The 23850-nt window shown below is 37.2% G+C and overlaps 1 protein-coding gene across 4 annotated transcripts; it reads right to left on the reverse strand.

The window, feature by feature from the left end:
- Window positions 1-97: 97 nt before the first annotated feature.
- LOC108135432 (b(0,+)-type amino acid transporter 1) lies at window positions 98-23115 on the reverse strand. Of its 4 annotated transcripts, XM_017256169.2 has the most exons (10): window positions 9844-10085; window positions 9411-9582; window positions 7996-8042; window positions 6496-6597; window positions 5443-5549; window positions 5307-5382; window positions 4179-4677; window positions 3352-3448; window positions 2566-2884; window positions 98-1754 (listed from the first exon to the last, which is right to left on the reverse strand). In XM_017256169.2, exons 1-10 carry the CDS (start codon window positions 9917-9919, stop codon window positions 1684-1686), a joined length of 1566 nt encoding a protein of 521 aa, XP_017111658.1. In that variant the 5' UTR covers window positions 9920-10085; the 3' UTR covers window positions 98-1683. The 4 variants fall into 4 exon arrangements, with proteins under 4 accessions (XP_017111658.1, XP_017111657.1, XP_017111656.1 ...); XM_017256168.2 differs by lacking the exon at window positions 9844-10085 and adding an exon at window positions 23006-23113 and having other exon boundaries at window positions 5307-5549; XM_017256167.2 differs by having other exon boundaries at window positions 5307-5549.
- Between the last annotated feature and the right edge of the window lie 735 nt (window positions 23116-23850).

Genomic DNA, 23850 nt, shown 5'->3' on the forward strand with positions numbered 1-23850 from the left:
AGGGATGTCCTCTTTAGTTAACTATTAAAATAAAAGTTAATAATTGTCTATTTTTAAAGACGCTCTATTAATTACTTTTAAAAAGATTAAGAAAGTATTGTGTTTCAAAAACTTTATTTCGTCAATTTCTGGTTTACATAATACAATTCTTTAGGTGGTAGGTACATGTATAGATAGAGATTTTCGATTTGTTCTGGTTACCGTTTAGCTCATTGTAAATAGTTGGTAATAAAATTATAAAATTTTTAAACTTAACAAATTATATAAATATATATTTATGTGTGTGTAAGTTCTGTAGTATCCCTATATATAGGTAAAGATATAAATGTTTTGTATATCGGTTCAGACAATTGATAAGCATAGCGAGAATTATAAAAAAAAAAATAGTTTGAAAAAAAAGTTAAATTCATATATTGGCTGCGAGCGAGATGGCACCTGCATCTGCTGTCTTTTTCTAACTCGTGTACGACGAGTCCTCCACGAAAAGCGAAAAACCGAAAACAAATTAAAACAACAAAAAAATGGTATAGTATTAATAATCATAGAAGCATAACCGTTTCTCTAAATCTAGTTCTAGCTTTGGTTGCAACGATTTGTCAAAGCAGACAGAAGTCGCAAAAAAATGTATTTAACAAGTATCCATAGTAGTATTTATGTTTGCTTTTCTTTTCTTTTTCACTTGGCTTTTTCTATTTTTTTGTTTGAATTTTCTTAGTGTTTGTTTTCTTTACCTTACTTTGGTATCAATTACAAATCTTTAATGCCTATTTGCAGTCCTACGAATTTCACACGCGTCATTGTCGCACAAAGTTAGAAACATTCAGTTTGGGGTCTTTGTATTTTGTATTTTGCCATTGTCCTTTTGTGTTTCCTTGTTGGGTTTCCTTTATTTTTGTTTCTGCCTTATTATCATCATCATCGTTATCATCATGCCCGTTCCATCACACACATATACATATATATAAATATTGCTATTCCAGCCGATCTCTAGATCGTTAAACTCGTATATAATGAGGGCATTTAGCGCCAACGGAAAACTCAAAGAGTGATCAAACAAGGATAAGCCCGAAAGCTCTGCGGCGAGTGTTGATTTAGGTGGGTACGGTACTGTACTGTACGGATTGGTGGTGTCTTTGTTTCACTGTACTCAAACCTCGGCCCATTAGAAATAAATTTAAATGTTTTTCGGGGCTCGCACTTTCAACCGCTTGGCAAGGATAGTTTCGACTGTTTCAGTGTGTTTCGGTTGTTTTTTAGTTATTTCTGTCATTTGTCTTGATCTTCAATTAATAGAACACAAAAATATATGTATATATAGATTTGTTTGTTTGTATAAACGTATCAACTATGCAACTTGGCCTATACGCGCTACATACAATCGATAAAGATACACACTAAATATCTGTATATTCATATATAACCTTTGAATATAACCAGCTCATAGCATAAGAGACTATTTCAAATAGTTTCTGTTTCTCTAGCACTACTTTGTCAACGACAACGTCAGTATATCAATATAGGTTGCTCTCAACACTCCTCCATATCGCCCCTTGCCCCATATCGTCTATGCTTCACTCCTCACATATCCTCGTTTGTATATAGTAATTAAGTGAATGTATTTGCTTCTCTCGTTCCGAGTTTGGTGACCCCAGTCCACCTAGTTGAGCACTTCCTGGGGCAGCTTCACTCGAACATGGCCATCGAGGAGGTGGGCACCACTTCCAACAGCAGCTGGAAGAAGAGTGTCACCTTATCTGCAGGGGTAAGGATTAGAATTAGTCTCGGAATTTACAACGCAGTCGAGTTATTAATGGAAACCACATTTAGTTACGGACTTGCCCCAACGTTATGTTTTTTTTTTTCAAATTTAATTAAAGTGTCACAATAATCACTGGGATTTTAAAACAGCTTATTAAGATGTCGAAAAGTATGCAATAAAAAAGAAGGCCTTTTTCCAACTCTCAGATTTCAAATATATCGTTGCCTACTTTTAAGATACATTTGTAAGTGATTTTAAAGCCTTAATGATTCAAATCTTTATTTTGAGAGAATTCTGTCAAGGGTGGCAATCCTTCATAAGACCTTTCGTGAGATAAATAATTTCATGAATAAATCTTTCATAAATAAATCATAGCATAGTTTAAGACACCTTTATAAATAATTTAAAGTCTTTGATCTTTGGATTTTTAAAGCGTTCCCGAATATTTAAGAGTGATTTTAAAATCTTAGTGATTTATGCAAATCTTTATTTCTCAGAGATCTGTCAAGGTTGGAAACTTTCAAAAAATGTTTTTTTTTGTGAATTAAGTAACCTTATTGTTAAAATATATCATAGCATAGTTTTGGAGACCTTTATAAATGATTTTGAGTTTCTAGAGTTTCTAGATTTGCAAAGCTTTTCCCAATGTGTAATTTAAACAACCTTTAAAATATATTTCATTCCATCAAAATGTTAATTTACGTGGTCTCTAGTAATTCAAAAACTATCGCTATAAATTTAAATACAATTTTTTATTTTTTAGGCCCTTCAATGTGGTTTTCCCCCCTGAAATTGCAGTGACTTACTCATGAACCTGGGCGTCATTCCGAGCTTGACGAACGGCACGTAGAAGATCAGACCCGCGAAGATGAAGAGCAGGGCGTACAGATACTCAACGCGCGGGGTCTCGAAAATGGGCGCAGCCACGAGATACACGGAGATGACCAAGACCACAACGGGAATGATGATCGGCACTTTGTAGGGCCGCGGATAGTTGGGCTTGGTGTAGCGCATCACGATCAAGGCCAGCATCGCGCCGCCGTAGAAAATCCAGGCGGTGAAGCTGAAGAAATCAATCAGCGAATCAATCGTGCCATGCAGCACCATTGCCGAGGCAATCAGCGACTGGAGACGGGGATAAATACGCACAGAGAAAGATACAGAAAGATAGGGGAGTTTAGAACGAGGATCGGATTATACGTGGTATATACAAATGGACTAGAAGGCGGAACACAAAACGTAGTATTACTAGGATAGTTACATTAGGGATCTAGTTACATATAAAAGGGCATGTTAGGGCTTAGAAAGCACTACGGTTTGAAATGATTTAACAAGGTCTAAAAGTATGCAATGAAAAAGAGAGCTTCGTCTCTCGCAATGAATTCCACGGACTTCCGGACTCAAAATATACTGTTGCATACTTTTCGACACATTTTTTTTAGTTATGTGTGTAATAGTGACCTATGTGTCATTACTAAGAGAATTACAATCGGATTTGAGTTAGATATGAAGAGACATATTTGGGATTGTTCATATCATCTGTGAAGCAATGAGGAATGCAAAAATCTACACAGAGTCTATCAGATACTTACGTGGAATATCAGCCCCGGGGCGGGTGTAAGACGACGCACATGGACATAGGAGAGAATGTCCAGCAGGTGACCCTCTCGACTGGCCGCAAAGCATAGGCTATCAAGAGAATTACGAAAATCGAAATCAGAAATAATCAGTGATCAGTGCATCCATGGTTAAGCATTTCACATTACTTGCAAAGCCTTTTTTTAAACTAATCAAATACTAGTCTTAGCCAATGTAAAGATTTTATTTCTTATAAATATTTATTCATATTCCAATCTTGGAAAAATTTGAAAATTAATCTTTACTGTGGGAAATGTGGAAAATAGAGACCTGTGAACTTTTAAAGCTATCGTCACTAATAATTTTTTCGGAAAAGTAAATTTGGTATTAAATTAAATATTTATTCTAAGATATAAAAGGTTTAAGTAAAACCAATTTTAAAAAGTCTATGTAATTTTTGGACACCTTCTCTTATGTGTTTCAGAACTCAAGAGTTTTTTAGTCGGGAGAGATTTTAAGAAACTAAAAAGTAAAAGCACAGATATTTGGCATCCTTTTATATTACACATGCGGTGGAATTAACTTATCTTCAAGTTGCTTTAAAATTACACAATTATTATTATCGTATATGCGAAAAAAACCTAAAATTGAATTTGGTGGTATCAAGCTTATTTGAAAACAAAATAAATAAAAATATTCAATAACCTAACATAGCATGTCCAAAAGTTAAATACAAATCTTTACCTAGGTAATGCAAAAGGAAGCCTCTTAAATTTGTAATTGATACCCATAGTACCTATAGGTACACCCCAGCACTGTTGATTTGCATAGCTATGCTTACCGCCCAGCTGCGAAGAGCGTGCCGTTGGCGCTGCCAAAGGTGCTGATGGTGACGCTGAGGGGCATCAGCCAGGCCAGCACCCCCAGGACGCGGTTCCCGAAGGTGACGGCCACCGCCTCCGACTCGATCATCTCCTCCGGCGACATGGCCGCCAGGTAGGAGATGTTGATCAGGGCATAGCAGAGCGTCACCAGCGGAATGCCGATGATGATCGAGCGCGGCAGGTTCTTGCTGGGATTCTTGATCTCCTCGGTAACGTAGTTCAGGTTGTTCCAGCCGTCGTAGGCCCACAGTCCCGTGTAGAAGGCCGTCGCAATGGAGCCCACGTTCGGCATCGGGCCGTTAAATGCATTCGACAGGTGCTGTGTGTTGCCCTGCATCAGTTTCCAGGCTCCGCCGCAGATCACCACCACAACGGCCACCAGTTTGGCGGCGGTGAACACGTTCTGCACGGCCATGCCCAGGTTGACGCTGTAGCAGTTCACGAACAGAATCATCACTGTGCGGAAGAAAGTCATCATCGTTCTAGATTTTATTCGAATACATTTTATATAGAAGGGTTCAATACCGAAGGGAATATCAAATAAACAATAATAAAAAAAGTATAACTATTTTATTTTCCGATTAAGTATGTTTAAGTTGCAAAAACTATGTATACTGTTTATCGTTTTATTCACAAACAGTTCTAAATTCCTTAAAAATAAAAAAAAACTATATCAACTTGACCAACAATTAATATTGAAGTATAAATGGAACAAACAGGATTATGTAAAATTTTTAGATACATTTTTTTTGCGTTCTTGTCGTTCATTTCCATTCAGTATTAAACTAACTTTTGACGACAAAAATTTTCAACTTTTGGATATATTGAAATAAATCTATTATTAGATCGAACGCTAAACGACAAAGTTTATGGTTATTCTTAATGTTGATTGTTGTTTTTTTGTGGCAAAAACAAACAAATTTGTGATTTTTATTTAATTTGCAATTTGTATTATAAATTAAAATTTTATAATATGCAAAATCTGTTGCACAAACGGAACTGTGTTGCACTGCTTTGGATACCAATAATTGAACTTGTGATTTCGGTATTAATCCCCCAAAAAATATATAATAAATTATAATTACCAATTGCCACTAGGGCGACCATCTTGACCACGCCCCTGGGCGGATCGCAGTCCGTCACAAAGGCCTCAACGGCGTACTGTGCAAATGATAAGCATATTATAGCCATTTGAGATGGCTTCAACACCAAAGTCGATACCCATGAGAACAGAAACGCCGGCGCCGGTCCATAGGCATCCATAAAGTACGCCCACTCCGCCCCCGACGACGTGTTCATCGTGCCAAGTTCAGCGTATGCCAGAGCGCCTGCAAGTCGGCAGGGGGAAAGTAATTAGAGAAATGGTAATAATAATAAAATTAATTAAAGGATAGAACTCCACTCCGTTTGCAAAATTTGCACAATGTGGAAACAGAAAGTGTTGGTGGGTTTTTATTGTAAGTTCCCCCAGATTTGCACTTATCCCATTTTCAATTATTTGTATGATCTTTTATTGGGGACTACTCGGATTAATATTCTCGAAATTATCTGGATCGGAAATAAACAATATTCTTTGTTCCAAAATATGTATTAGGGGTCCTAATTTCAAATCGGCAACATAAGGATAAGATAAAGTCACATTGCTGGGTTGCCTTAACTCGATTTCTCAATGTGGTGTTAATATACACGGTGTAAATAAAACTGTTTAATGCGCAATACGATTAATATTTTTTAAATCGACCAAAAAATTTGTATTTAACAGCAAGTTAACTTCTTAACAATGTTAAACTTAAACATCATCTTAGTAGTAATTTGTTTTCTTAATATTGTTTTATGCCGAATAAAACTGATATTTTTCAAACTACAAATTTGTTTCGATACCCGGATAAACTAATTGTTAACTTTTTTTAACAGCAAGTTTAACAATTTTTTAACAGCAAGTTTGCTTAAATTTTAACATCACATTGAGAAATTACCTTTAATAGTAATTTTTAATGTTTAGATGGTTAGTTTCTACAGTTCAAATGAAGAAATCATTTAAATCATTTGAATGAACCAGTTCCCCGAGTTCATGCCTAGTGCACAACATTGGGAAGGTGTGAGATTCCGCGAAAGTTTGGCCCCCTGCCAGCCATGCAACAAGTTGTGATGAGTGCAGGGTCGGATTTTGGGACTTGGCCACTTGGCCACTTGGCCGCGTCGGTAAGTGGGTCAGCTGCACGTGGTGCACACATTTGGGGGTGATTCCTCTTCGACTCGGGGCTGTGTACTTACCCAGCAGAGAGAGCACACCACAGGCCAGCCAGATTATAAAGCTAACTCCAACGGAACCAGTGCGAACCAGTAAACCGGAGGGTGACACAAAAATTCCAGACCCTGTGAATAAAATAAACGAGAAAGAGAGCATATAAATAGGGATATATATGTATATATATACAAAAGTTAACCGATTTATACGCCACAGCTGAAGTTGGGAAAACAGCTGATCAGGGAGCACATTGTTTTTCCCAACTTTTCCCATTGATTCGCTTATGTTAATAAGGATGGTATATATGTATAGCTAGACGATTGGGGGTGGTGCGGACGTCATCAGTGGGCAGAAGCTTCGGCGAAAGCTCCAACCACGCGGCGTATGCGCAATACCGGTAAATAGTGGTATTTTTGCAGAGAACTTCTCCGGGAACGAAATGGATAATGTGGTGGGCGGACATCCGATCTGGGGGCGTGCAACAATTTGGTAACGTAGCACAATTGCGTGCCATTGCCTAAGGTCAAAGTGCAGCAGCTGAAATACGCGCTATGCGTGTCATAAATATGTAATTCATTGCATGTTCCTAGCCTCGATTTATGTAGAGCCGCGTTCAGTTCGGTGGTAAATGTTATTGAAAACTCGAGATTAGGGGCAACGGATTGGAAAAGTATCAAGGCTGTACAAAAAACCCTTTTCTAAGAAAAATCATGAACGTTATTTACCCTTCATTTCTTGAAATAAAAAAAGAGCACAACATGAGATCAAATCAAACAATTTAATTCTAAAAACATTTAAAATAAATCTATCTTGAAGGTAGTTATAATAGTCATTACCATTTTAATTCAAATTAATTTCTAAAAATTATGCAAAAATTATAAACATTATCTTGAAATGCATTTAAATTTAGCTATCACTTGTCGTTATTTAAAATCCATTTACTCTGAAACATCAACATTCATACAGATTTTGTAAATTCGTGATTTGACCACTACTGTTTATGCTGTAATTACACCTTTTCCACAAGTTTAGAGTCCTGGCCTATTCCTCCCCCCAAAAATTGTCTGGAAAATGCCCTTAATCCACGTTGCCACTCTCGTTCTCACGCCGATTGCGTATCTATATATATAACATTTATATACACTTCGACACCCACAGACAGACAATACATATTGCTGAAGCTAAAGCTGTGTATATGTACTCGGCCGTACATATAGCCAAATTTATGCGTACGTATTTTTGGCCATGCGCGCCTCCAATCTTAACCAAAAAATAAACCGAGTGAAATAATGTGCCTCAATATTTTTCACCGACAGAGTCCCAGAGAGAAAGATGGACAGTCAAGTCAACAAGAGTAGAATCAGTTGACACAATTCAAGGAAAACTGCGTGTTCGTGTTTTTTTTCGTTTTTTTGTTCGTTTTCTCTTTCTTGACGGTGGTGCCCGCATTCCTGGCTCATGTTTTATGCATTTGTTTTGACCACTTCGCTGGGGGAAAAGCATATCCGAATGGCTCTTACACTTACCTATCATAGTTCCAACAATTAAAGCCACCCCACTGAAGAGGCCCAGCCTGAAATTAAAAAAAAAAATAAGGAATGATGAATAGGCCCAGAAATTAAGTAAAGCAATAAAGTGGCAAGGTTTTGATCAATTTAATATAAAATTAAAGAAGCTCCTCATTTAGAAACAAAGTAAAATTTAACAAATATATTAAATTACAAAATAATATAAGTTAAGCCTGAAGCTTTTTAAATGGAAATTTTATTCCTAGAGCAAAGAAAAATAACCAAAACTAAAACATAACAGAGTATTTCATCACTAAAATTTTTTACCAATTTCAAAAGTCGGTAGATATTGATAAATAGATGTCAAAAATAGATCCGTGAACTTGTTAATTTTGAGTGCGTTGAGTAAAACGTTTAACTGACAGCAATGTGTTAAAATTAAATCAAGTGGATAGCGCGTTTTCAGCAAAGTAAATAGAAAATATTTACGTCGACACACATTCATATATTTGTTATAACTTCAGTAGTAAATAATCTTAGTCTTCTCTTTCTTTTCTTGTTTTGGTATAATTCAATCTTATAAATATTCTATTTCAATATTTTAATATATTTTGCTTACAAATAACCACAGCTTAAACAATTCAGTTTATTTTTAAAAATTGGTCTTTTATAAATATTCCTTTAAACGAATAACCTATTAAATAATTTATACAGTTGCTGTCAAAATATTACATGTTTTCTTTTCTTAGCCGGACATATCGATAAAAAAAATTTGAAAGCAACTTTTGAACATTTTTGCCGCCTATTAAAGTATTCTTGAAAAAAAATATTCTTTTATATTGAAAAAAATCATTTACTATTTAAGGAATTATTAGGTTTTACAATTTTTAAGCTAAAATATATACTTTTATAAAACAAACCGAAACATTATTATCGTAACAAATTGATTTCGTTATAAATATAATACCAATCTCTTGAATTAATATCCTAAATGTAAATTATGTTAACGAAGAAGAAAGTTAACTACGCTAAGCTGAATCCCAATAGCTATAAAGTAAATGGCTGTTCGCTGTTTGCTTTTTATGATATAAAAACAATATATTAATAATATTTTCCTTGCGTTACAATATTCTGATTTTCTTATATAGAAATAGAAATAGGATTTCTAAGTCATCTCACTTCTTAGATTAACTGAGTACATAACCTATGCATATACTATTGTTGCATGCATTTTAAACAGTTGGGTGCGAAATATGATTTAATATTAAGGCCATAGAAATAAAAATATTATGTTAAGGGGTTATTTAGTATGGAATTAAGACTTATACATTAATACTGTCCGTAGTTTTTTCTCAAGACACTCTTATTCAAACTAAGCTTTCAGTGTTTTTTTTTGGGTTTAGTGGGCACGAGATTTAGCTCGTTATCGTTACCTTCTCTCGAGGTGAACAACGTGGTTCTGCGTTGAGCCATTCCTCTCCAGCGGCTTCCGCATCCGCCCGGTCCCTGATGCGTCGGTCTCTGGCGCTTCGGGCCCTTCTGTCCCAAGAGCCCCATTGGCGCACATGGTCCCGTTGCTCGTTGCTTTTGTTGGCACATTATGTCCTGCAGGATCACACGGTAGCAGACGGATCAAAAAAAGAGAGAGCAGAACACAGGGATTAGCATGGTTTCACATGGATTAGCATCAGACACCAGAAAAAAAAAATCATACACAGAAAACAATTTGCATCGAATCGGATAGCTGGTATACATAACGAATTTCTTTTCTGTGCATACAAAGTTTATGAATGGAGTAAAACACACACTCGCATTGGCACACACACACCACACACAGCACACAGCTCACGCCACACACACACACACCTCTGTTATTATCTGTTGAATTATTTTTGCATGCGTTCTTTTGCAAGCAAAATAGTTGTGATATTTTATCGCGCATGGCATGGACGGATAACAAGTTGCTAAAATTATTTCGCCGCGAATTTCAGCTCTCAGCGAATACGAATATAAATATATGTAAAAGTATATGTATATATGTGTTCCGACCAAGAGCGGATCAAAAAAAGTGTAGCGCAGTGGTCGGCGATTCGCAGGCAACTGTTCGCATCCCAATTGGCGTCGGCGTCAAATAGTCCGCCGGCGAAAGCTTTCCGCCTTTCGATTTTCGTTTTTGTTTTTCGTTACTCGCTTTCCGAGCGGTACTCCGAGCGGTACTCGAGCGGCAGCCGAGCGCCGGAAAATCAGCCGACGAGCGGCCACCCGAAAACCGACCGCCGCCAAACTAACGAGAGAATAACCACTTTCTCCAAGGGAGATTGACTATGAGATGAGTACTCGGTTGGATCAAAGCTACAGCTATCTTTTAGTTAGTGGTTCTAAAAATCGCGGTTTAAATATAACATTAAGGGAGGATAATAGTGATATCCAAAGTTATCTCGAAAGCTAGTTTCAGAAATATAAAAGAAAAGGATACATAAGCCTTTCAGTAACTGTTTTCAAATTACATCTAATAAATTTACATCGCAGATTAAGGGTCTGGTCTCTTAAATATGATAGAAAATGCAGCGTTAAATATTATAATAATTTAGTAGAATGACAATACTGTACAGTAACTAATAATAATAGCCAAGGTCAAGGGTAACTGGTTTCAGATACATGATACACTTAACGAGTAAAGTAAAAATATAAAATATTAAGAGTACAGCTTTATAGCGGTTTTAAAGATGGCAAAAATAAATTCTTGGCAAATACCTGACTAAAGATTAGATACAAATATTCGTTAAATGCAAATGCAACATGCATACTACTAATACGGGCCTTGAGTTATCAAATCCTTTAATAGATGGTGGTATTTTGTTTATATTTTGTTTGTTTTAACTTAATTGAAGTTGAAGTGGTGTTTAATCTCAATTGCATTCTAATTTCGCCAAAAAAGCGATTAGACTAAGTTCAAAGAGCAGTAGTAAAATCAACGGATTCGATAAGGATATCGGGCCAAATTTATTGTACCTTCGAAAGGAAACCACCTAGTTATAAGTTTATTATGCCGGTAAAAGCACTGCTCTCCATTTCTTCCCCGCTGGCTACGTGACACACTGCGTACGTATAGAAGTCCTCCTCCTTCTGACTGATTTATGCAATTCGCCGTCTGTCGTATGGTTCTATATTTTGATTATAGAATTGTCAAGGTGAAGGCATCCTCGGTGTCTCTTGCTCTCGATCTTCCCCGCTATTTATAACTCTGCATAAAAATTTCAAATTGAATTAGTCGGCTCATGCCTCGGCGACGTCAGAAGGTTCTCGCCGCTCAACTCAGCCGAATCCACATCCGAATCCGAATCCGAATCCGAATCCGAATCCGAATCCGAATCAGCAGTTGTAGTGGCATCTATGATGACTCGATTCCGCTCGCGTCGCCTCCGTTCGTCGGCTCCTCTCAATTAATTGTTGGTTGCGCATTTCATTTGCCTCAATTGGCCGCTTATTAATGGAGCCCCTGCTCGTGGTCATGTGCTGCGACTCCTATTGAAAGTCGTCTGGCTACGTCACTGGATCTCTTGTTTTTTTTTTTTTTTTTTGTTTTTGTTTTCGCCCACGAGGCGGCCAAATTTCATCAGCCCATTGACCGACCCACCGACCGACCGCATGCACATAGCACTCTGCCAAATGTGCGTACATTCATCGATTCTGCGACTGGATTTGCCCCCAAAAATCGTATATGTATCAAAGATAGTGTTGAACAAATAGACATCTGCACGAGCATAAAGCTTGTACGTATTTTAAGATTTGGATACACACGCCGCGGCGCCTACGTATGCAGTACAGTCATACCGGCTGAGCCAAACATTTAGCATCGATTTAATTTGAATTATTGGTTATGATTTGAATTTCTTTCCAAGGTAATATTACCGAAATCTTCAGAGATATAAAAAATAAAGTTTGGCTTAACAGGGCGTATACGTAATATATATATATAAGTATACGTATTGTATACGGAATGTATACGTTACTTTTGAAGTCTGGGCTCATTTTATGAAGATTTTAAACCATTTAGGTTTAGCTTAACAGGGCGTATACGTAATATACGTTAAGTATACGTATTAGGCGGAATGTTTACTTTACTTTTGAAATCTGGTCTCATTTTATGAAGATTTTAAACCATTTAGGTTTAAAACACAATAAATTTCAATTTAATGTCTGGGGCATAATCATTGATTTTCACAATTTGCACTACATGAGTGCACTACATCAGTGAACTTAAGAAATAGTTAGTTATTGTTAGAATTTAAAATTATTGTAGCCATTTTTATTTTTAAGCGCTATTTTTTCGACAGCAATTGTGCGTATAAAAATAAACAATATACGTCTGATACACAAACTCTTCATATATGTAGGCCCAAAAACATAAATTCATACGTTAAGCTCTCTGTCGTTTTTCAGCTTCGTTAGCTTCTTCTTGCTCAGCTATTTTTTTTCTCAATGTATTTTCTGTCATAAAAGTCACGCGGCCTGTGAGCATTTCGTGTTTATTCTGTTTTCTTGATCGGCCGGCGAAGGGGGCGTGGCAGGTGGAGAATGGGCGGGTCGGATATATTTCTTGAAGATCTTTCCAAGTCAACAAGTGATCGAATGCCTCGTGCACATTTGCAAAGGGTGGGGAAAAAGTAAACAATTGATTGAACCGTTTGGTAAATCAATCACTTAAGTTCATACATGCATTTTAGCACATCGTAATTACAGTTACTTTATGACTTAAATATTTTTTCAATAGCCGGCAATATCAAGTTCTCAAACTAATGTTTATATCTCATGTTATCAATGGCTATAATTGCAAATAAATTTCTTATAGAATATAATGACTTTGATTGAGTGAACGATTACTAAATGATATGAATGCCTACAAAATTGGTTTTGGTTGCTTTAATATTTAGCACATAAAATAACAAAGACAAACTTCAAATTTCGTTCTTCCAAAAATTTTTGCGGTAATGAGTTCACACTTTATACGCTTTCTTACTTAATAAATGATTTTTTTTCTGTTGTATTTGTTATGCTCTACTTGACAACCATCAAATGACGATACAACTTTTTGGTTAATTGAATTGGAACACGAGCCAGACTCAAAATCCCCCAACACCCCCCACTTTTTGAAGTCCTCATCTAGTTGAGTGAAGGCGGACAAAACGTCGAACGGTCGGATTCTTGGGCCGTTCTATTAAATGTCAGCAATTTGACGATCCAGACATGAAGCGCCACATAAATGTTATGCCTGCAATTAGATTATTACAGTGATCACCCGGCAATCGAAACTAGATCATAGTCTATTATAATCTTAGTAAAAGCGAGTGCTTTAAGGGTTACATGGAAAGATATTTTAAGACATTTTTGAAAAATATTTTCAATACAATATTTTGCTAAGCCAACTTTTAATATTAAATGTACGCGTTTGGTTAATATTTAATTTATTTCAAAGACCCACAAAAAAAGCAACAACATTTTTTCATTAAATTGTTGTATTCTTTAGTTTTTAAAAACAATTATAAAACTAAAAATCCTCAGTTCAATTTAAGTTAGCTTGAATTAGAAAGCAATTGGGTTATAGCTTTTATAGTTTAAAAAAATTCAGTTTTACTTTTAGTTACTTTAGGTGAAATTTAAATTTGAAAAACGTTCAACTGCAGAGTGACCACTGTACCTCAGTTTGCGTGAGTAGAACCTACGCCCAGCGATGCACGTAGACTCAGCGGATAATTGTGTGTGGATGTGCCATTTATCTTTGTATTTTTAGAGGCCGTGCAGGTCGAACATTGTTTGGACTTGTCGGCTGATTTTGTCCGCTAATTATTTAGACCCTCTAACGCAAAACACAAACTGTTAAGATATTCGACTAGATAACAGCTAGGGGATTTCACAAATTGTCGAGCTTTGAGGGGGCAAACAAAAAAATCATTATCGCCTGCTATTTATACTGAGTTGTCCGGCAACAATCAATTTCATTTTCTTAATGTCACTGCGTTTAATTAATCATTACTGGAAATGCACTTAAAATCATTCAAATCGATCAAATAAACAGATTATGCAATCAGCCATTGACATACGAACTTTTCCAACAAATTTTATTAAGTTTATACTTAAATTAAATTTATACATTAAAGATAAACGAAAATAAAACTTTTTCCGCTTCGGATTTTATTCTACTTATAGCGTAACGTAAACATTTTTGTATTTCCTCTGAAGATTGTTTAAATAATGAGGTGTTTACCCTTTTGAACATCTATTACAGTCAAGCAATAATTATTTGATAAACTGGCCTCCAATCTATTTCCAGTTTCTTGATTTGATATTCATTTTTTTTTGTAGTGTAGCCATTCAACTTCAGGGAGGAAAGGATGTCGCATTGTCGGCGTCGGCTTTAGCGTCAGCGCCACTAAATGAGTAATAATCACGCGCTGCTCAGTTAAAATTCTGGGACGAAGAAAAGCTGCTACGTGCAAATGAAAATTTCAAATATGCAAAAGCTCGATGGGGGAGTGTTCGTTCGTGCATCTTAATTGGCTGGCGGCCAAATAAAAACGATTTTCCTCTGCTGCCGCCGCTGATGGTAAATATTTTCAGTTAATTTTGTTGCGGGCGTCGCGTCAGAAATTCTTGAATCAAAATGATCGGAGCAGGAAAGCAAGGCCTCTGCAGAGTCTGATCGAAACCACAACGAAGCCGAAAAGAATTCAGAAACCATGATTTTAAAACTTAAACAAGCCTGTATCACAAACAAGCCTGTATTAATAGGAACACTTATTTTATTAAAGTTTTTCATCGGCTGTGGATTTTCCCATTATTCAACACAAGAAAAAGTACATTTTTCAGGGGACCGGAAGAGTGTTTGGCGACTCATGCCCGATATCGATGCATTTCAGAAGGCGCAATGACGCAGAATGAATTCATTGGCATATAAACTAAGTTCATGCCATTAATTTCAAGAATTTTTCAATACGTGTTATCAAAACAGACAAAACAGACACCGAAGCAACTTCTATTTCTGTTAAGTGCAATAATAGATCACCCCTTTTTCGATCATCTTTTATTGGCGGCATCGTTTTTGCCTGAGCTGCCATTTCATTTCAATTCAATGAAAATGTATTCGTATTTAACTCAAATTATTTGTTTTCCCATATGCGTTGGCTCTGTTAATTAAACAAAGCATGAAATGTCCCATCTGCCTGTGTCGCAAATTCGTTTGTGCTAATTAGACTAAAATGGTTGGATGGCCTACAGATGGGTTGATTGATCAAGTGATGGATCGATTGTCCGCGCTTCACCTTTGACACTCCAACCAGGTCTCCCCACCTCCCTCCCCCGCAACAAAATCAATCAGAAAACGCTGTTACAAGTGTTTGCTTAAGCCTCGTCTGACACGCGAGCCACAAATGCGCCCGAAATAAACCACTTGCCATTCGCTTAATTGATTTGTTCTGCATCGATGGACGTCCATCGAGTTCTGAGTTCCAAGTTCCAAGATCCAAGTCTCGACAAAAGTGTCAATGGCCCTCTGCAGTCCCATTCCCATTCCCAGTCCCAGTCCCAAGTCCATGTCCAAAATTCTTAATTCTGTTTGGACACTTTTCATAACCAGAACAGCGCATTGGTTATACGTGGCCGTAAATCACGAACTGAAACCTGATAGCTAAGCTAATAAATTCATTTCCACACTATCACACACTTTCGTTTTACTCACTTTTTGTTTCATTCTTAACACCTTCGGTTTTTTTTTATCATAGGCCGTGAAAGTTTTGCTGATAAATCAGGTGCGAACCAGTTGCCATCTAATTGAAACTTAATCTGCGACCTGTTCAATTTTATTGCCACCAAAGCCATTTGCTAACCGGTTATAAACCGCCTACGAGCGAATTTTTTTAGTTGGTAAATGATAAAGGCCCATTATTTAATCTATGTTGCAATTATGGCTGCTCATTCATAAATTTCCTAGTCGCTAAATATGATTTGCCTTAAAGTAAAAAAACTTGTTCGACAAAAAAGTTGAAAAAATAAAATCGTTTCCACATAAAATATGATACAACTTCTTAATTTCTATAATATATTATATGATCTTTTGCTTTCTATAGAAATTGATATGTTTATTGTAAGAATATTTGTTAGGTCGTTGTTTGCCATATTCGTTTCTGCATAAACATACGAGTTCGTTAATGAAATGCTTTCATTTCAATATGTGTTGGGCTCCATTTGCGTCAGGCATGCCCACCTCTGCCACCTCCTGTTGAGTCCCCTTTCCCCTTTTCTCGAATTGGATGCTGTCGAAATTTTGCTCGCCCTAGTCTAAATTGAAATGTATCGTTTGTCGTTTAACGTTTAACGCTTCTGCTCGCCAGCTTTTGGTTTTTGTTAATTGAGATTCAGAAACTCAAGGGGGAGGTTGTCTGGGCGGAAGAACGACAAAGTCAATGTCAAGGCGACCCATGCACTTAAAGCAAGTGGGTGGTGGGGCGTGTCGCTATTTTGCCATGTGTACCAAATGTAAAAATCATGTTTTCTTCGCACTCTGAATAATTTAACACTACATTAATACAAAATTAAAAAAAAAAAACAATTGTATTGTAATTGTAGAACTTTAAAGTAGAAGTATTATTAAAACTCTCGACCTTAGATTGTATAAATTGCATACTTTTTGGCGACCAACTGTGGCGAATATTAAAGAAGCCATCTAAAAATAGCGGTATTACTTTAACGATCTATATGAAATTTAGTATGTAGGTTGCAAATGGGTAAACAAAGTTTTTTTCTAAAGAAAGGAAATGTTTATCTTTCAAACTAGAGTAACTTGGTCGCCAAAAATTGTGAAAACTTATTGTTTTTGATTTGTTTTTATATAAACATTTTGTTTCAGTGTACGCCATTTTCAATGCTAGCTTGCTTTTTTTATTACTGTTAGCTCTTGCCGTCATTGTTAGCCACAATATATGTGACACACACAAATACAGAAAAACCATTCGGTTGTTTATTTACACGACTACACCTTGACATTGACAGCAGTCGACACGAAGGTCACACACAAATGTCTGCTCATTCAGCAAAGGGTGAGTCTTAAAACACAGGATATAGATTGAGCAACCCAAGTAAAACAAAAATTTAAGAATTATAAAGACACTTACTTGTAACTTTAAAAAACGGAGTTCCATAGGTGGGTTACTGAATCGCAAACAATTTTGATAGCCACATATATATAAATTATATTTGAAGTCAAAAATAGCTACACCAATTTAACTAAATTGTTTCTATGGAGGAAAAATGTTAATAAAATCCTTTTATGCTGTTGGGCTATCCATATGTAGCTCAACAAAAAAAGGGAAACTTCTTTCTTTATAAGCTTTTAGCCTTCGTAGTATGGACACAAACCCAATAAGTTTTGGCCGAATAAGATCTATAATTGCAGAAATCAGATTTGAATATGTATTATCCATGAAACAGCTTTTGTGTTTCCAACAAATTTTCATTCATTCAATGTGTTTAAGGATTAAATCTAAGAAAAAAGAAATGGATCGTTCTTTTCAACGTGTTTCTCGCTATAATCCGTAAACACATGACGATTTCGGCATTATCTTTTGGGCTATTACTTGAATCCCTCCAAAGTCGACAGCTGATCTTTTGTTAATCGGTTTTGTCGACTTTTGCTATTCGCTGCCATTTGCTACGGCCATCGGTTGACTACCACAAACGTTGCCTTTTTCTGCTGGCATATCAATTTAAGCCAATTGATTTTAAATTGACTCGTGACGCGCCAAGCGTTATGGTGAGTGCTCAGTCTCGGTCGTCTGCGACGATGACGCTAATGACCGGCCGTAATAATTACAAAGCTATAAATTCATTTGGACGACGGGGCAGCTGAGAATATTAGAGAGATTTCGTTTGTGCAAGGCGATTGCATAATATAATTACACCGAAAGAAAGGGCAGTTTGCTATTATACCCCAAATCAGCTGACAAGCGGATTTGTATAAAAACCCACATTTAAGTCATTTCAAGCCCTAATAAAATAGCCTTGAGTGTAAACGATGTGCATGTGCAAATTGATTGGAAAACGCTTCTAAAAATAGCATCAAACAGCTGCAATGGAAAACACGGTCCTGCTTCCGTTTCTTTTCATTCTCAATCCCCGTTATCTCTTATGCATGGTGGAAACCTCGGCACATGTCCATGAGAATTGGGATTCAGAAATAGCCGCGGCAGCTGAGGAAAAGCCGAAAAAGTTTTCCCCCTCCCCCCACCCCTTCATGCTCATGCAAGCTTAATGCTTCTGGTGAAATACAAATATTGGCTTCCCAAGCTGTTGCCAGGCGTTGGGCCGAAGGGGGAATGGAATACACAACCAGGCAGTTGGAGAAAAGCGGGGAGAAAGTGGGAGGGACGAAAGAGGAGCACTTCAAGGCGTTGAACCCATTTCTCCTGCTCGGGCGCCATTCAATTATTTGTAAGCTTGGCAAGGACATACAAACACAAATATAGTACACATCACAACATTTTTTTGTTGTGGGCGGGCTATGAATTTTAGAGGCTCGTCGTTTTTCCTCGCCCTTGTGCCTGCCCACCGCTTCTCTGGAATTCCCTAAAAGTTTAGCGGGTCAGTTGACTGCCGTCTCTTTTTTGTTTTCCCAGGATGCCTTAGGATGCCTTGTAGACAATAATTTACAAATTAAGCAACGATATAACAATACGTTGTGTGCAGTTATTAAAACATAACAGAAATTGAACTTAAAATTTACATATTTGTTTGATGGTTTTGGTTTTTGGATATTTCGCAAACAAGTATTTTTCTATTTGCTCTTAAATAGAATTTCTCAAACAACTGTTTTGCTTTATGTACATTATTAAAAAATAATAATTTAAAAATTAAATGACTAACCTAATAAATGGTTATAGTTTAAAATATAATAAATATTGTTTTAATGTTTTATTTTAATTTAAATTTTTAAAAATTACTTTCTTACAGTTGGGTACTTTTGCACTCCATATGCATACTTTTTACACTTTTTGCTTGCACTAATACTTTAAGGCATGAAATAAAATTGTAATTTAAAAGTTTTTATCCTCGTCATAGCAGAGAATTCATGATGTTGCCATTTTGAGCAAACTAGTGCCGGTTTTCTCATCAAATATATGAAATTTTTATAGGCGACTGATGGCGACGGCTGTCGCTGACATCGAAAGCGGCCCACGTGGCGTTTGTGTGCGATGGTGTGTCGCTGTGTATCTGTGGGGCACGCCCCTTTGGCCCGGGGGCGGGGGGCGGTACGCGGGGCCACCTGTTTTTATGGCACAGCCCCTCTCACTTACGCAATGGAAGCAAGGAAGCCGGCTCCTTGTGACGTTGCCAGCTGCTCATCCACGGATGTATAGTACGTATGTACACTGGATGGATGGATGGGTATTTGGGTGGCTCGACGACTCTGGGTTAAAAATAGCTAAAGTAGGGAAACGAATACCGGTATTCTGCGGGAAAGCTCTGGCAGTCGACGCCTGCGCTTTGGGCCATGTCCTTGCGAGGACATCTCGATGCCGCTGATAACAAATCGCAGGCTGTGTTATCGCCATTGGAACTTTCACTGCCACCCCCAATAAAAACTGGCTGCGATTGCTGAGCGCCGCTTCAGCGACGTGAAAGTTTCTTGGCAGCTGGGGAATTGCTCCCCAAAGCACGTAGCACACTTTGCGGGGCTGTAAAGGAGTCCCGCACCAAGGACCTGCCCACCACCCACCGCCCACTCGCCAGACAAATGACAAAGCCAAGGACAATGCGTGAGCACAATGGCGAACTTCTTAGCCCTGGCCCCCAAATTCCGTAATGAGAATGATGCCTTCAGCCCAAGTCTAAATGAAATAAACTAACTACGACGTTGCTAAACTCGTGACTACACTAGATCACTGAGCGAAAAATTGCATGGTAAAATCAAGAGGTATGATCCAAATTGATTTTTTTTCTCTTAGAATCATCCCCAAAATGACAATATACTTTATAAATAATTTAATATTAAATTAAATAATGCAGGTATTAGTATTAATTCAATTCTAAATAATATAAAGCCTATACATCGTATTTTCAATAAGTTTTTCATACTCAATAGTTTGGATTCATTTAACAACAGTTTTGTTTCTATGAATTTTTCTTAATTTTTATTTATACTTGTAAGTAAATACTCATCTATAAACTTATGAAATCAAAATGACCGCTTATTATTATATGGAACATTTGAACACATTTTCTATTATGCTCAGATAATCACTACTCAAAAACAGCCAAATGTGAACATTTCTTAAGCATTAATATACGGATAAACATTAAAAATATTTCTTATAGTCGCGAAACACGAAACAGTGTACTTTCTAGCTAAAATTTGTATTGTCACACAACAGATTCTTGCGTTTTTGAAATAATTTCGAGTGCTAGCATATATTCAACGTCATGTTAAATCTTGAACTTGCCATATTCTTATATATTGTCTACATCATACGAGGCTTTACAGAGGGCGGAATTAGTCTGCTTATTTAAGGAGACTGAGGCCGAGTGGGCGGGGCCGAGGAGGAGGCGCTGGGTGTGGCTGGGAATGTCCCCACACTCAGCGGATTGCACAAGCAATGCAAACAGCGAACTGCAAGTGCTAGATCGCTGAGAAACACTGGGGGAAAACCACTGGGCGACATCTCTCTCTAAGTGTGATTAATGACAGGCAGTTCTAAATTATTAGCTAAAGGCATTAGATCATTAGTCGCAAACTATTTTTTCCTGTGCACAATGAACTGGCAAGTAGCGAAATTGCTTTGTAGGCGCAATAATAGATGCGACAAACAATGTTTTTAAGATTCTAGACGGCAATTTGTACAAAACAAATGATAAAAAAGTAATTTTTAATTATTCCTAGGTACTAAGAGGAAATATTAGATCCCAAAGACTGGATTTTAAAATACTTTTTACTAACTGCTCCTTTATGAAATCTATAGTCCACCTTAAAGACGTAAAGATTTTCTTTGCAATTTTACTCTAAGAGAATATAAAATATGTTGATACTTTTTAAAAATTAATGAATAATGAATAGTTTTTAAAAATGTCCTTATTAAACTAGCTAGAAAGGACTGTAAGAAACTTTATTCTTGACTTTCTTATTCAAATTTTTGTAATACCTTTCGTATAAAAGTAGCTTAACTACGAATTTTACATCGGCTTTTGTTTTAAAGAGAGCTTCCTGTTTAGTTTTCCAGTCCACAGTATTTCGTGGCCAAATTAAGTCAAGTGCAAATTGCAGTCACGCCAAGAACTTTCCCACCATCCACATAAATCGCCCGACCATTTAAGCCCACCCACGCACAAAAGAATTCCACCCCTTTTTGCGTTGCCTTGACTTTGTCCTTGACTCGCTTGGCTGCAACTTTGGGCCCCAACGGCTTCCGGCTGCCAAAGAATCTCGGTCGAGCCCGAGCTCGTCTCCAATCGGGAAAAGCCGGCTTAAAACTGGGCCGTAATTAAACCTCTTCCAGGCGGAAAACTCTGTGGCAGCGCCTAAAAATAGGCAACGCATTTTCAGTTAATCGGAAAGACCTCCTGAATGGGATACACGATACGAGAGCACTGAAATGGGAGTCTATGTATCTGGGAAGCGGGACATATTTGCGGTCGGGTTGGGGTACAGTAGACACCCGCTGATAAGCAACCCCCGGCAGCTTTCGGCGATTACGTAACTGACAAGGCGACAAGGGCATGGAACAATGGTGGCCGAGCTGGCCGTCGTTAAAATTGCTTTTAGGGACACTAACGTAAACAAGCTCAAGTGAAAGTAAAATCGAACGTGAGGGGGGCACAAGAAAGTAGAGTCGTATAATCAGTAATTGCCAATATTTGTATAGTTCCCTTACCTAAATGGGAGTCGATACTGTGAACAGCAAAAGATTTAGCAAGAGGTATTTTGGAAAGAATTTCATATTGTTAGTTTTAAGACTTTATCTTTACTAACATAGAAGATTTTTACAAAACAAACAAAATTAGATCCGAAATTTATAAAATATAGAACTTTATTTTTAAAGGTTTTGGGAAATACTTAACACCGGAATACTTTTGCGTATCTGAGCTAATAATATTAATACTGCCTATCTTATCGAAAATCGCTTGCGGTGCTCCCAATAAATTAATTAATTCACTTGTCAATCGTCTGTTTAGTTCTCACATAAATCATTGAGTGCGTGTTTGTTTTTGTACGCGAATTTTTGATTTTTAGGGGATTTTAGTGATTTCCCTTTAAGTCCTTAAGTCTATAGATGACAAATTTAAACCAAAAAAAATGTTGAACTTTTAAAAATAACTAATGCCACTTAAAGCACTTGTCAAGAAAAGCCGCAGATTTAAATTTCTCATTCATTTTTATCAAAACAACTGTCCGTCTTTTGGCTTAAACTCTTTTTATGGTGATGACCACTTTGATAAGTCAGAATCATGGCGAATTATTGTGAATTTCGGGGTTTTAACCATGGGAATTTATTTTGGTGTAGGTGTGTGTCTCACATCCGTTGTTTATTTTGCAACTTTTATGAACTTGGCTTTCGGTTTTTGGCTGATTGGAACAGCTGTTCTGCTGCAGTCCCATGCAATAACACACACACTGCCACCCACCCACTCACGCCCTTACACACACTGCCACACACACACATACACACACACACAGGGGAAACCGTTAGCCGGCCCGTAATTGAACATTTTTTTTTTTGTCGATTAAGCGCATGCGCGTCACTCACAAATCTTCACACGAAAAAAAATGGTAGTAAAAAAGCGGAGCAAAATCGCGGAAAAAGCACGCACACCTGGCACCACATGCTGCAACAACTCGAGCAATTATTGTTTGCCCGCTCACTTAGCACCGCAGAATGGAGTGGAAATAAATTGCGGGATAATCACCACTAATTTGCGAAAACCAAAAACGGTGCCAGGAATAAAAAACAAATTGAACTATGGGCGAACGATAGCGATAACTCACCATTGGCGTGAATATGATTTGTGTTGTTTGGTTGGACATGCTGATACATGACTTGCTACAGTGCGCCAATGTCGTCACTTTCATGTCACTTTAAACACTGCGAGAGAATGAAAGCGTCGCCCTGCGGCTCTGCGTATTTATAAGGCGCCGGGAATCGGAATCTGAATCGGAATCGGACTGGGAGTCGGGCATCGGCATCGACATCGGACTCGGACTCGCACCCGGAATCGGTATCGGTACTCGCTCTCTGTCGACGCCGCAGCCGGCAATTTCCCAGTATTTCTCTTCGACCCTGCTCCTTTTTGAGCGGAAAGCAGAGCTTTTGGCCGCTTAGCCGACTACACAGAAAAAAAAAATAAATGTACGTAATTAAGCTACAATCGAAATTCGTAATATTAGACCGTTTCAATCTGAATCGTTGGCATGCAAAGGCTCAGTGAGCCATATTACTAAATTAAATAATAAAGTCACTAATTTGGAAAAAATTCTCTCTAAATTTTAGTTAAATAATTTTCAAATAAATGTTTAATTGTGAAATTAAAAGTAAAAGTCCTGTTTTATTAACTTATTAAACCCTAGTTAATTTCATAAAATTTGTTTCAAATGAAATAAGCATTTACCAGTAAAACTATTATCAAAGAATACAAAATGTAAGATCCTATGCACCATCTTATTCGACATTTGGTACTTTTTACACCAAACCAAGTTGAATTACAAAAAAAATCGTTTTGGCTCATCATCCATACGCACTGTTGCCTTTGATCTATTAAATTATTCTATCAGGCAAAAGTTTCGTGTGAGAAATTTTTATTGAAACGTTGAGAAAATTTTAAAACGCAAAATAC

Source organism: Drosophila elegans, unplaced genomic scaffold (genome assembly GCF_018152505.1).
Source record: "Drosophila elegans isolate 14027-0461.03 unplaced genomic scaffold, ASM1815250v1 contig_149, whole genome shotgun sequence".
Lineage (NCBI taxonomy): Eukaryota > Metazoa > Arthropoda > Insecta > Diptera > Drosophilidae > Drosophila > Drosophila elegans.